The sequence below is a fragment of the Carettochelys insculpta genome, chromosome 6 (assembly GCF_033958435.1).
Source record: "Carettochelys insculpta isolate YL-2023 chromosome 6, ASM3395843v1, whole genome shotgun sequence".
In the NCBI taxonomy this organism is placed as follows: domain Eukaryota; kingdom Metazoa; phylum Chordata; order Testudines; family Carettochelyidae; genus Carettochelys; species Carettochelys insculpta.
In genome coordinates this window covers 73,578,498-73,591,812 of record NC_134142.1, presented here as the reverse complement: position 1 = coordinate 73,591,812, position 13,315 = coordinate 73,578,498, and the positions used below count along the sequence as shown (strand labels likewise).

Below are 13,315 nucleotides of genomic sequence, written 5' to 3'. Positions count from 1 at the left end.
CCCAAAAGGTAGCCTGTCTGACTGTGGAAGCAGTGCATTGTGGGCACTTATCCCACAGTCCCTGTAGACCATTGTATTTTGTGCTGGTGTCTTGTGGGAAATAAAAGTCGCGGCTAGTGGCTTAGGGTTGCTGATGTCATCCCAGAATGCATCTCCCTCAGGTCCCCCTGAAACAAATGGCTTCTTCTGGTTTTTATATTGATTGCCATCCGCCATTACAAACACTAATATGGCTACAGTCCCACTTCAAAGTTTGTGCAGTGTTTTGTTTTGAGCTCCCACACTGTGATACAGTATACCTGAATGTACTGCCCTTGCAATATCAGCTCGTTGCTGCCGGGGACTCTGATAGACACGAAGATCGGAAGAGATGCACTGTGGCGTTGCTGGCAGCACTGGAAAGCATTGCACAGCATGGTGCACAGGTTCTGGTCCCACACAGCTAGCTCAGACTCTGGGGATCACATCATTTTGTAGTCGTGGGCTGATGAGCAGGGGCTGCAATATTTCCACATGTGTAAGGTCACTTTTAAGGAACTTTGTGAACTGCTGCTTCCCATCTTGAAGCACAGCAATACCAAAATGAGACCTGCTTTGACAGTTGAGAAGCCTGTGGCAATTGCTCTGTGGATGTTTGCAACACAAGACGGTTGAGAAGCCTGTGGTAATTGCTCTGTGGATGTTTGCAAAGCAAGAGGGCTACTGATCAGTGGGAAATCAATGTGCAGTGGGCAAATCTACAATGGCAGTGGGGGCTGTTGTCGTCGAGATAGCCAAGGCTATCAACAAGGTTCTCCAGCAAAAGACAGTGACTCTGGGGTATGTGCAGGAGTTAGCGGATGAATTTACTGCCATGGGGTTCCCTAACTGCAGTGGGGCCATGGATGGCATGCATCTTCTCATCCTGGCACCAGACCACTAGGCCTCAGAATACATTAACCAAAAGGGAGACTTCTCTATGGTGTTGTAGGTGTTGGTAGATCACAAACATCATTTCACTGACCTCTACGTGGGGTGGGTGGGAAGTCTGCATATCATGAATCTTCAGGAATGCTGGTCTGTTTACAAGGCTCCAGAGTGCAACTTTCTTTCAAGACTAGAAAATTAACATTGAGGGTGTGGAAATGCCCAAAGTGAGTCTGTGTGACCCTGCTTACCCCTTGTTCCCTTGGCTCATGAAGCCATACACAAGTACTCTGGACTCCAATAAGGAGCTCTTGGCTACAGACTGAGCAGGTGCAGAATCATGGTACAATTTACCTATTGCCATTTAAAAGGCACATTCAGGTGCCTTCTGAGCCAGTTTGACCTCAGCGAAGAAAACATTACAATAACCCCTTGAGTTACGTAGGCCGTGTAACTTGAATTTTTGCACAAGTCGAGGGGAGACTGACTGGCCTAATTTCTTCTTCCAAATCAGGACTCCTCCTTTGTTGTCCCCTCCTCCTTCCCCACTGACCTCAGGACTTGTGTCACCATCCCCTGACAAAGAGGCTGGGTCTGAGCTGCACCGCCTAGCCCAATGACTCTCAACCTTTCCAGACTGCTGTGCCCCTTTCAGGAGTCTAGAGTCTGATTTGTCATGTACACCTGCAAGTTCATCTCACTTATTATCTACTTACTTACTAAAGCAGACACACACGCAAGTAATGAAGACAGGAAAGAGCATCCTTGCAGGCAGGCTTGCAAACCTGGCAAGAATGGCTTCAAACAGCAGTCTGGAAAGGTTGAGCGTCATTGGGCTAAGCAGTGCAGCTCAGACCCAGCAGCTTAAGAGGGAAGTGGCAAACATATGGCTGGCTTCAAACAGTGTATTGTCCACCAGCCTGCACCATGGCTTCCATCAATCACTAGCTGCAAGGTGACCTTCATCGATGAAAGCCTAGCCCCACTGAAGTCCATGGCAAAACTTCAATAGACTTTTCCAAGGCTAGGCTTTTGACTTAGAGGATGTTTACTTAAAAAGAGAAGCTCTCTGTGTGTCTTTTTTAAGTCTTTTGAACCTGACTGTTAATTTTCCCCTCTTGTCTCTTCTACAGTTGTTTTAAGGAGGGTTTTTTTTTCTAAAAAATAAACACTATACACTTTGAGGTACAGTAATTTAAAATATTAACAGGTAACTGCTAGGTATTATGTTGCTTTATAACATTTTTAAAAGAGTCTCATTCATTTTGAGAGTGAAATTATAAGCATTATGAAATGCAAAACAATTACCTAAACATCTTATCTGACGCTTACCCAAACACCTCATCCTTAACACACTAATCTGTGTGTTATAGGCAACTTTTCCATTCAAAGATTTAAAAAGTGAGTATTCTCACTGAATAGCTAGAGAAATAAACAAGCAGAGATCATTGAAATGCCCAAGCATACAGTAAGTTGCTATTAGAAATGGGACTATAATGCAGGTCTTTTGACTTCATTGATACTCTAGTGCCCTTGTGACTGGGGGAAGGGATTTTTACATAAGATGCCTACCTAGTACTCTGGGTAGGGAACACAGTACCATGTCCAGACAGAGTATGTTTATTAACTGAGGAAGACCAGATGGGGGTTGAATAAGTAAAATTCCCCAAAGACCAGCTGCCTGGGCCTATATACAATGTATTACACAAAGTCAACATGGAATCGAGGTAAAACATAACATTTATTCCTTATAGAGGGATGGCTCACAAGTCAGTGTATGTATGTCCTGAACTTTCACTTATATTTAAATATTAGAGTATGATATTTCTTATGTAAAATAAAAGTTAAAAGAACGTTTAAGTCCACCAAACAACACAAACTGGATTGTTTAAAATAATAGTTACAGTATGGCCTGCTTCAAACAGGTTAGGGTTCAAAACTACTCTTCTATGCTCTGTCAGGGTCCAGTGAGTCAATATTGATCCAGAATAAATATTTAATTACATTATTCTCTGGCAAATTCATCATCTGTGCACCTTAGATAACTGTGTTCAAACAATCAACAGGAAGAATTATCAAAAGTATTCATTAAAAACCTAGCTCTGGTCCCTATTAACTGAATGGGACTTCTGAAAATTCCAACCTATATTAAACAATTCTACTGTCTGCATTCACTAAAACTCATCACAAGGGGCAGAGTGGCAATTAGCTGTAACGTCTGTGCATTAAATTCCTATGCAACTTTGTTTACTAATCTTTATGAGAAGTCAGTTCTACGACCAAGTCTTGCTTTTGGATCACACTTTGTGCAGTAAAGGCTAGACTGAGCCAGCTTTACGCACAGGCTATGTCTACACTACAGCCATCTTGCAAAAGCAGCTCTTCCGGAAGAGCTCTTCTGAAAGAACGTCTTTTGAAAGAGTGCATCCACACACCAAAAAAGCGATTAGACAAGAGATCAAACAATCTTTCAAAAGAGAGGATCCACACAGTCCCTGCTCTTTTGAAAGAATGGGCCAGGGATTGAGAATAAAGACTGTTCGTCTGAAAGAAGGGCCCTGCGGAGCGTCTACACGTTTTCCTTTTCCATTTTGGCTTCTTTCAAAGAGTGTTTTCGAAAGGAGTGCCACATTGTTCTAATTTACATTCAAAAGAATGCTTTTCGTGTGTAGATGCTCCATGGGCTCTTTTTGAAAGAACCCTCTTCTTTCAAAAAGAATCTTTCAAAAGCATATGCTAATGTAGATGTAGCCATAGTGAGTAATTCCATACGCTTTAATTAGCTCTATGAATAAGGGCTACCCCTTACTGATACTGACTAGCACATCAGTGAAAACAGCTGCACTTTCAGCCATTTTGAAAGTAGCATATATGGCATTGGACCCAGGTCAGAGGGGGCATGTTAAATATAGTTGAGCATATAACACAAAATTAAACGTCCTTGTCTTGAGGGATGAGATCCACCCTCAGACAGTATTTATTTCAAACCTATTATTTTCTTTGTTTCATAACCCAGGCATGATTGTTTTTTTGGAATTGCCCAGTGTATAACATATCCTGTTGGTTGGTTTTTTTTTTTTTTTTTGGGGGGTGTGTGTGTGTGTGTGAGAGAGAGAGAGATTATCAGTGTAGTCCCACAGACTGCCCACGAACCCTTTGGTGGAAAGGTGGTTATTTTTGCAAGGCCACCCGCCTTGTAATGATGCCTAATCTCTAGTTTTTATGTGCAGAACAAGTAGCTATAATGTCCAGCTTGAAACAATACCAAGCAGGGAGGGGTTGCAGTTTGGACCAGGTTAGAATTTAACATGATCTCAACAATAAACTGGAAAAATGGTCTCAAACAGGAAGCAATTAATAAGGGCAAATTCAAAGTACTACTTTTAGGAAGGCCTAATCAGTTTCATACATATAAAATGGGTAAGGGCTCTTTAGCGCGTACTACAGAAAAAAGGGGGGAGGAGGGAATAACGTATCAAAAACTAAATATGGGTTATTAGTGTAATGGTGTTGTAGAAAAAAAAATTGCTCATTAGCTTGACGTGTCATAAGCAAGACAGAATTACCACTCCTTTCTTCGCTACTCACCCCGATAAAACTCAGCTGGGTTATTGTGTGCAGGTCTATGCTCCAGGAAAGAGTCCACAGAAGAGCAATAAAAGTGACTATGAAACATGATGTCAGAGGCCAGACTGAAAAAGCATGGGGACGATTGATAAGGCACATCTACAAACACATAAAAGGTTGTGATATTGTTCTTACTCACTGTGGACAGGTCAGGAAGTAATGGGTTTAAATTGCAGCAAGGGCAGATTGGGTTAGATAGAAGAAACTTCCTAACTGAAGGGTATCTGTCATTGGAGGATGTTAAAAACCAGGTTAGACAAACACATCTGAGGGAATGGTCTAGCAGATGAGGGGGGGGGGGTCAGCAACCTTTCTGAGGCAGAGTGCCAAATTTGACCATTGACCTCTCTGTATAGTTGAGTGCTGGGGGTACTTTTTAAAGTCACTTTGAACAGCTTCATTAATAATTAAAAAAGAGGTAGAGCTTTACTGTTTAAAGGCTAAACTATGGAAGGAAGCTTCTGCATTGGGCACATGGTGGAAGCCGGGGGCCCACCTGTGCATGGGAGTGGCTGAAGGTCGGGGAGCAAAGGGAAGGGCGGAGCAACCCTGGAATGTGGTGGTGGTGGGGACCTCCTGGTTGGTGCTAAGAGGTGAGGACTAGCTGAGCCTGGGGCACTAGGACAATTGTGGTGGTGGTGGTGTGTGTGTGTGTGTGTGTGTGCACACGCTTACACCCCTGAAACCATAATGTAACCCTGCATACAATGCTGCAGCCCCCTGCGCGCCCCACTCCCCGCCAGCATTCCTTGTTCCAGTGCCTATGGCAGGGATGAGCAAACTTTTTATGTCAGGCACCACTTTTTGTCCCTGCAGTTAGGAGCCCCCTCCCCGCCAACCTGTCTAATGTAATCCAAACCTATGGAATTTTCATTTCTGTGCATATGAAAAGAATGGGTTGGCATATGTAAGAAAACACGTACCTCACTAGACAGTTGTTTTTCAGAAATAATTTGATGATATCAGTACCATTTATCTCAAGCTCAGGGTTGTGCTTTGTAAATAACACAAACTAAAAAAGTGAAAACCTCTGTGTGCTGCAGAATAAATGCTAGGCCAGTGACACAGTTCCCACTCAATTGTGTGACGGGGGGGGGGGGGGGTGGGAGGGGGTTGTTTCTAACCATAGCTCAGGCATGCTGTAATGATGCAGAGTTCATATACATTTTACATTGCTTATAAGAGGCTCCCAGAATTAAATTCAGCAGCGTCTCTTATAACATAGCCTATCACTTCCTCCTGGTTTTCCGATTCTGTGCTGAATTTCACACTATGGCTGTGTTTTCACTAGCATTCCTCTTTTGAAAGAGGCATGCAAATGAGGGAGATTGAAAATGCAAATAAGGCACAGAAATTTGTCAGATGAATTTTTTGCCTGGACACACACAGTCCTTGTTTGAAGTCATGTGGTATGAAAGAGTTATTTTCTTATTGCTGTTCTGGTGATGCATTACGCATACTATGCAGAGTAAGGACCAGCATGCTTTCTGCCGGCCAGTCTAAGACCACACCAGCCTAACTAGAGCTGCACAAAGGGTGAAAAGGGGATCTGTCTTTTCACCCCAATGGTATAGCAGGTAGAGAAAGCAAAGTCCCTTATTCTTCTTTAGGGAGTCTCAAAATCCTATAGCTAATCCTCTTGTTAAATCCAACTGCAGCTATTTTAGCAATGGTTCAGTAAATAACTGTCTGCTGCAGTTATTAATAACTTTCTGCCACAGTCAGATCCCAAGATAGCATCTGCTGCATCCTGAATCATAGAGCATGATAGTAAGATTGACTGGAATTGCTAAAGTACCATCATTGTCACTATCATTTAATATCAAGAGGACCCTTATTCTGGGACAGAGGGAAAGTCTACTTACTTTATCTCTACATTGCAAGTTAATTATAAAAGTATAAAACTATAAAACAGATACTTTAGCAGATAACAGTGCATACATCCACCATATGAAAGAAGTCATCATAAATCTGTAAAGAAATATTTTAATAATGTTAATCATTTCCCAGTTTTACTCCCTCTGGATGATGAGAGATAATTATGCATAACTTATCTTAATATCCATGTAAAATACTTAACACAGGAAACAGTGGTGGTTTTTTTTAACCTGTGGGATGTTACTGCATGAACAACATGCACATTTTACACTTATTATTGGCAGAAAAGCCTAAGCTATTTTCTGCAGCTAGCACCCATCTTTCATCAGCCAGTTCCCTGGATACGCATGAGGTATAACAGTGTTCTTGGTCATGTTCATCATCTCCAGTCTTCCTTTAAAAATCTGTTGTCATTTAGCACTTCATCTTGGCTTAGCATATCCTGAAAGTAAACAGTATTTAGACTAATCAGAAATATGTTCAGTTAGAGATGTATATAGCAATGGCAAAGCAATCAAACTGTAACTAGATTTGATTTATTGTAGAAATTTGCCAACTTGATAGTTTATTGATTGTATAAATATTTAAGGAATTACAGGTCACCTGATTATATGTAATGGATGGAGATTGTCTGCATTAATGAGTCTTTCATTTGGCTGACAGTGGAGAAAATGTTTTCACATTACATAACCATCCATTTAGTTCATCTGCTAAAATCAGCTGCACCAATGCAGAAGTTAATTTTACACATTCTGGCTGGGTCTACACAAGCCCCTTCCTTTTGGAAGGGACATATTAATGAGCAGGTTTGAAAGATGCTAATGAAGTGCTGCAATGAATATGCAGTGCTTCGTTAGCATAATGGCAGCCGCAGTGATTTGAAAGTGCGGCTTTTCGAATCGCGCACCGTCCGTGGAGATGGGACATTCCGAAAGGACCCCCCCGCCCCCCCCCGTTTTTGAAAGCCCTTCTTCCTAACACCAGATAGGAATAAGGGGCTTTTGAAAACTGGGGCGGTCCTTTCAGAAGGTCCCATCTCCACGGGCGCTACACAGTTCGAAAAGCTGCACTTTCGAATCGCCGTGGCTGCCATTATGCTAACGAGGCACTGCATATTCATTGCAGCACCTCATGATCATCTTTCGAACCCGCTCATTAACATGCCCCTTCCAAAAGGAAGGGGCTCATGTAGACACAGGGTATGTGATCTTATGTATTGAACACAATCAAATGCTTCATATTGCTTAAGTAAAGTGAACTCTAAGTTAGTAGGGGCAAAAGCTGCTTGCAAAATGTTAGAGTTACAAACTGAAATTTTTTATTGGCTATATATTCTAGTTTACGTTGGGCCTGTTTGGAGGGTGAGGAGAATCAGGACAGACTACGCACCACTTAAGTTCAACTTAGGCCATTCACCATGAATAAAGGACAGCTTATTTAAAATAAAGATTTCTGAATTACAGAAATGTAGGCAGGTTGTAAGTAAGGATCTAGAACATGAATGCTGCCACACTTACTCTAGAGTACTGCTGGTAATGATTAACTTTCATTTCCTTGTAGCAGGATATGTTTATGACTTTACAGAAAGTGTAAATTGGTACGTACCGTGAGGTTGCTTATGTCTTGAGAGAGCAACCCTATTTGCATTACTGTTCCTTCTGAATGTTCCATCTGTAAAATCAGTCAGTAACTAGATCAAATCAGACAGTAACTACAGTTTTTTCTCCAAACTTTACATGCATCTTTTGGAGGTGATTCTGTCTTGAAGAAAACAAAATCTCAACATAATGCATTGCTACCCTTTGAGAACTAGTTTTTAACACATTTCAAAGTTACACAGAAACAGCTGTACATTTTGTACATAACTCACAAATCAAAGGGACATTTCTACTTCTATGCCAGCATACTGTAGAATATGGAGAAAAGGTATTCCTTTATCCTTTAGTACAAATATTGCATGTGAGTGGATTTAAGAATGTATGAATTCGATCTCATGAATTATAGTGCTAGGTGTTACAGTAAGATTTTCTAGCAGCCAAAAGCATTCAGTAATGCAAGAGACACATTTCTACTAGCCAGACAATACAAATACTCCTCAGACTCTTTTCTTGTCCTTAAAAGGAATATCAACTGTTTGAGCACATCACGTGACCTAAAATGTAAACAGGGTTCAATAGTAGCTCATGAAAAATATTAATTTTTCCCTGTACAAATGTGTGTCTATACTCTGTTCACTTCCAGGCCATTTGTTCAGCTTGAAGATGGAATGTCAATTTTTTTAATATTCAAAACATTTTGTAGCATTTGCACAGTTGGATTTAGTGATTCAAAATGGTGTCAGTAATGGTGGAATAATGTTAAATCCATGCTGCTTCAGCAAAAGTGAACTGTAAGGGGGCTTACAAAAGATTGGAATTACTTATTTTTAATTTGTTTTTAACAAATACAGGCACTAATTTACTGTGGGCAAAAGTTTCACCCCATTCAGAAGGTAAGAAGAATCAGCAGAGACTACTTCCTAGTGGAGCACACTGTTGCTCCTTTTACCTTGTAACTGGGCACTCCATTCAGTAAACACATCAAGCATTAAAATATGTTCACTACAGATATTGACAGCATTCAACTCTGTTGGAATGTGTTACTCACTTATATTTCCTTAACATAAATCCGATTAACAATAACATTTTACTTTGTAAGGACTAACACAAGAGCCACTAGGTGTGAAATATGTTATCACTCTCTTCTCACTAAAACATATGCTCGCTAACACAATTTTATTAACTGGGTCCTCTTACATTACTTACATCAGAAAAGACAGGGGTTAAATAATGAGTTACTGTACAGATAAACACAAATGATATGTTAGATGCAGTAAACCATGCAAGTGAAACATGAATTGTCACAGTTAGTCTTATCAGTTCTGTGGTCAATATCTCATGTACTTTCTCACTGAGGGAAACTACTGAATCTGGTTTTAACCTGAGATGGTTTCAGCTAGTGTAAGGTGTCTCAGCAGTCACTCAAACGATGGGCAAATCTACACTAGGGAAGAAAGTTGATTTCAGATACACAATTCTAGCTATGCCATTAGTGTATCTAGAATCCATGTATCAGAATCAACTTTTCTCACCTCGTGTAGTCCAGGCCTCTTTTGGCTCATGCCGACAGCCCATGAGCATAGAGTACAGGGGTTGATGGCCAAGCCCAGAGAGAACAGACATGGTAAAATAGAACTCTGGAAGTCCATTTTTCATAAGTATAGATTAGCCCTATGATAATTTACAGGATCAGAGGATCTGCCCAGGTCTGGCGCTTATGAATTACAGAAACTCCAAAAGCTCCATTTTCTAGGAATTGCATTACTTTACACAGACTTGGGCAGAAAGGAGGCTAGACAAGAGTTTTTTATGCAAATGTCCTGTTTGCATGTGATGTGTAAACTAAATTCCATTCCATTTGAAAAAGTGAATTATTCAAAGTGATTCATCGTGTTTATATATATGCTGAAGCATAATTATTTCATTGTCTCTAATACATTTACATGGTGCAAATGCTGCACTCTTCAATTAATGTCTTAAAATACACAATTCAGTTGTTTCATAACAATAAAATATAAATTGATACCTCTGTACAAATTAATCTGAGTATGATATTATGTTACAAACCACTTATAAAGATAAAATTTTTCTGTGCAGTACTCCTGGATTATCAAATTAAAAGTACAAAAAAAATTTTTTTCTACTATTACCTGAAATTTAACTGTCCAAATAGATTCATTTTCATTGTGTAAAGGATTGATATACCTGAAAAAGGGCTTGAAGATGGGGTTTACACTTACAAAGATAATAATATAATTCATCTGATATTCTCAGTTTCAAACTCTTCAAAGGTGTCCAGAACAATACATATAATCTCACTGAGTTCATGCGGATGTAGCACAGACTTTGTTATATATGGTAACAAAATGGCGGCAAAATGTTATTGGCAAGCTTTGGAATGCATGTAGAGGATGAGAGATGAGAATGACATCAGTCTATTTGTCCCACCTGATCCAGTTCCCTATCAGTGAGAGGATTAAGTCCTTTGTAGCCACTGTAGCTCTTTTGAGTGCCATTTGTTGCACCTGGACTTGTGTCCATAGGACAAATGTAATCTGTAGATTCATCAAATTTCTTTTTTCTTATGTTTCCAAAATGTGAAAATCCAAGTTTCTTTGGCTAAAATAATGAAATGATAAAGTGTTACACAAGAGGAACGATGTGTCTAACATGCAAAATCTATTCTGAAGTCACAATTTTGTAGATGCCAACGATGCACAGATCTTGACTGAAGTCTATAAACTAGAAAAATACAGCTATAATAATCCCTTATATATTTTTGAAAGAATATAATAGTTAAAATTAAACTGCTAAAATTAAAAATACTTTTTATTTTCTTTTCTAGCTATACTTCGGTATGTTTACTAAGATGATGAATTATCAGTTTAACTCATCAAAATAAATGAACAAATGTGTTTTGTGATTGTGTTTTTTCCCCCAATCATGGTTGTCTGTAGATTTGCTAATTCACAGTCTCCCCCAGCACTGATTTAGCAGCGTTTGACTGTAGCTCAGATTTAATTAGCAACTGTGCTAATAAACAATTCAAAATGCAATGACAGTAGTTCAGCCACTTGATTGAGATATAAGCTCAGCTACAATCTGCAGTTTTTAAACTTGATCTTCCGTCTGCCCAGCTATTAAATAGGACACTGTTCCACAAGATACCTAAATAAGTGCTTAGCTTTAGGCACATGAGTAGTCCAACTGAAATTAATTGTGCTAGTTGTGCAACTTTAAGCAAATCAGCTGATTTCAATTGGACAATTTTTGCATCTAAAGTTACACAGGTGCTTAAATTCTTTGCTGAATCAAGGCCAAAGATGTGAGCTTCAGTATTTTCTTGAAATGGGGTCATGGGTAGTATTCGTAACACTCACCTGTCTGTGTGTAGCCCAACTAAAATCAATAGGCAGTTTACATAAGTGAAGTCACTTGTGCTTAAGTATTCCCAAAATCAGACCCACAAACAGTTCTCTCTATATTTTGGTAACAATCAGAGCTGATGTACAGATTCTGCAAATCCTAACACTGTCTTAGGCCAGTGTTTCCCAATTTTATTTGGCCATGGAGCCCTTTTAAACTCGAAAGAATTTTGTGAAACCCCATTCACAGCCCCCAAACCTGCCCCCCAGGCTTTACCTGCCTCAGACCTCAACCCCCAAATCTATCCTCCACATTCCAACCTTTGCCCCCTCATCCAATAAACCTGTCCCCCCACCCCAGGCTTAACCCTTCTCAGCCTCAAACCCATCCCCCAATCTCCAGGATTAACCCACTTCAGGCCCACACTGGCTCCCAGGACTAACCCATCTGTGGTGCTAGCTGGGGAGCCTACATGGGGTGGGCACATGTGCCTACCAGAAGGAGGGCTGGTGTGGAGGTTTTCTGCTGGTGGGGGTGAGCTGAGCCAGGCCCACCGGAGGGGTGTGGCCCCTCAGGTAGCAGGACAAGATGGGGGCTCTCTGCAGGTCCCTGCCCTGCCACTGCTGAAATAATGGAACCAAATTCATTTGGTTTAATGGCCAGATCCTTGCCGCTGTCCTGCCAGCTGTTAAACCAATTACATTTAGGCTGGGTCTACACTTACCTTGAATATTGATGGCTGCTGCACAATTTTAGGTACGCCAATTGCATACCAAAAATCAATTTTGCAGCCGTCAACATTGGCCCCTGTCCCCACTGCAGAATGCCCATGGGAGCGCCCCTCCTGTTGGCATTCCTTAATCCTTGTGGCTCACAAGGAGTTCTGGGGTTGACATTGATCCTGGAATGCATTGCACCCCAGAAGATTGAACCTAAGCCTTTGATTTTCCACAGTGAGTGTAGACCCAGCCTTAGTTCTACTGTTTCAGTGGCAGCAGGTCTGGGAGCCGCAGAGGAGTCACCAATTGTAGTTTTGTTGCAGAACCCTTATTTTCACTTCACTGAACCCTGGGTTTCCACAGAACACCATTTGGAAAATACTGTCTTAGGCCATTGGGAAGAGCTCAGATTTAACAGATATCATTTGTATACTTGAAATACACTGCAGGAGCTGAAAAGAAGACAACGTTTAATTGTCCAGGCAATTAAGTTCCAAGTCAATTTTTTCTGGAAAATAGTTAAATTGTCATTAAATTAGGAACAATTAATGATAAAGATGAACAATATTTTGCATTGGATTGTAGTTTCTTTGAATAAAAGTTTATGATGATATTGTATATTTCTGTAGTAGATTACAATAGATTTATACTGAATCTCTGTGACAAAGAATAAGTAAAATGTAACACTTTTCAGGGCTCCCCATTAGGTTGTAAGAAGAACACTCTGAACTACCCCAGAATTCACACAGTAGCATACCCGGACTTTTGCAGTGGTAGTAAGAGGTGTGTAAGCTGTCGAGTCCATGAGCTCTCTTTTCTCTTGTTGTGCTTCTGGCCCAATTAACACATTAAAGTTAGTGGTGAGGTGGCGTCTCAGGAGGGTCTTTTGAGGTGGAATGTTAAGCAGCACTGCCAGTGTGTCACCATTGAAGCGAGGTTCCAGTATCTGTTTACAACAACACAAATTATGCTTTATGGAGATAACCCTCTGACCTCAAAGATACATTAAAAAACCCTATTCTGTAATGCCACTTAATTATCTGTATAGTTTTAATAATTATGTTTTTTCTCATGTAGACACTTCAGAATGGAACCTTTTATTTGTCAAGTAAGTGAGAAGAGTCACCTGAAAAATCTTTACAGTTGTGTTTAAACCAACGTTACCTCAGGCTCTGCAATGTTTCTTACCTATTCCTAGTATCAACATAGAGAGAAGTTAAA

The 13,315-nt window shown here is 40.4% G+C and overlaps 1 protein-coding gene across 10 annotated transcripts in view; it reads right to left on the bottom strand.

The window, feature by feature from the left end:
* Window positions 1–2,628: 2,628 nt before the first annotated feature.
* PPFIBP2 (PPFIA binding protein 2) overlaps window positions 2,629–13,315 on the bottom strand; it is a 260,115-nt gene continuing 249,428 nt past the window's right edge. For all 10 annotated transcript variants that reach the window (XM_074997329.1, XM_074997330.1, XM_074997322.1 and 7 more), the window contains 4 exons: window positions 12,852–13,040; window positions 10,458–10,628; window positions 8,017–8,082; window positions 2,629–6,853 (listed from right to left, as the gene is read on the bottom strand). In XM_074997329.1, the coding sequence (XP_074853430.1) occupies window positions 6,791–6,853; window positions 8,017–8,082; window positions 10,458–10,628; window positions 12,852–13,040 (489 nt within the window). In that variant the 3' untranslated portion in view covers window positions 2,629–6,790. The remainder of the gene's footprint in view (window positions 6,854–8,016; window positions 8,083–10,457; window positions 10,629–12,851; window positions 13,041–13,315) is intronic.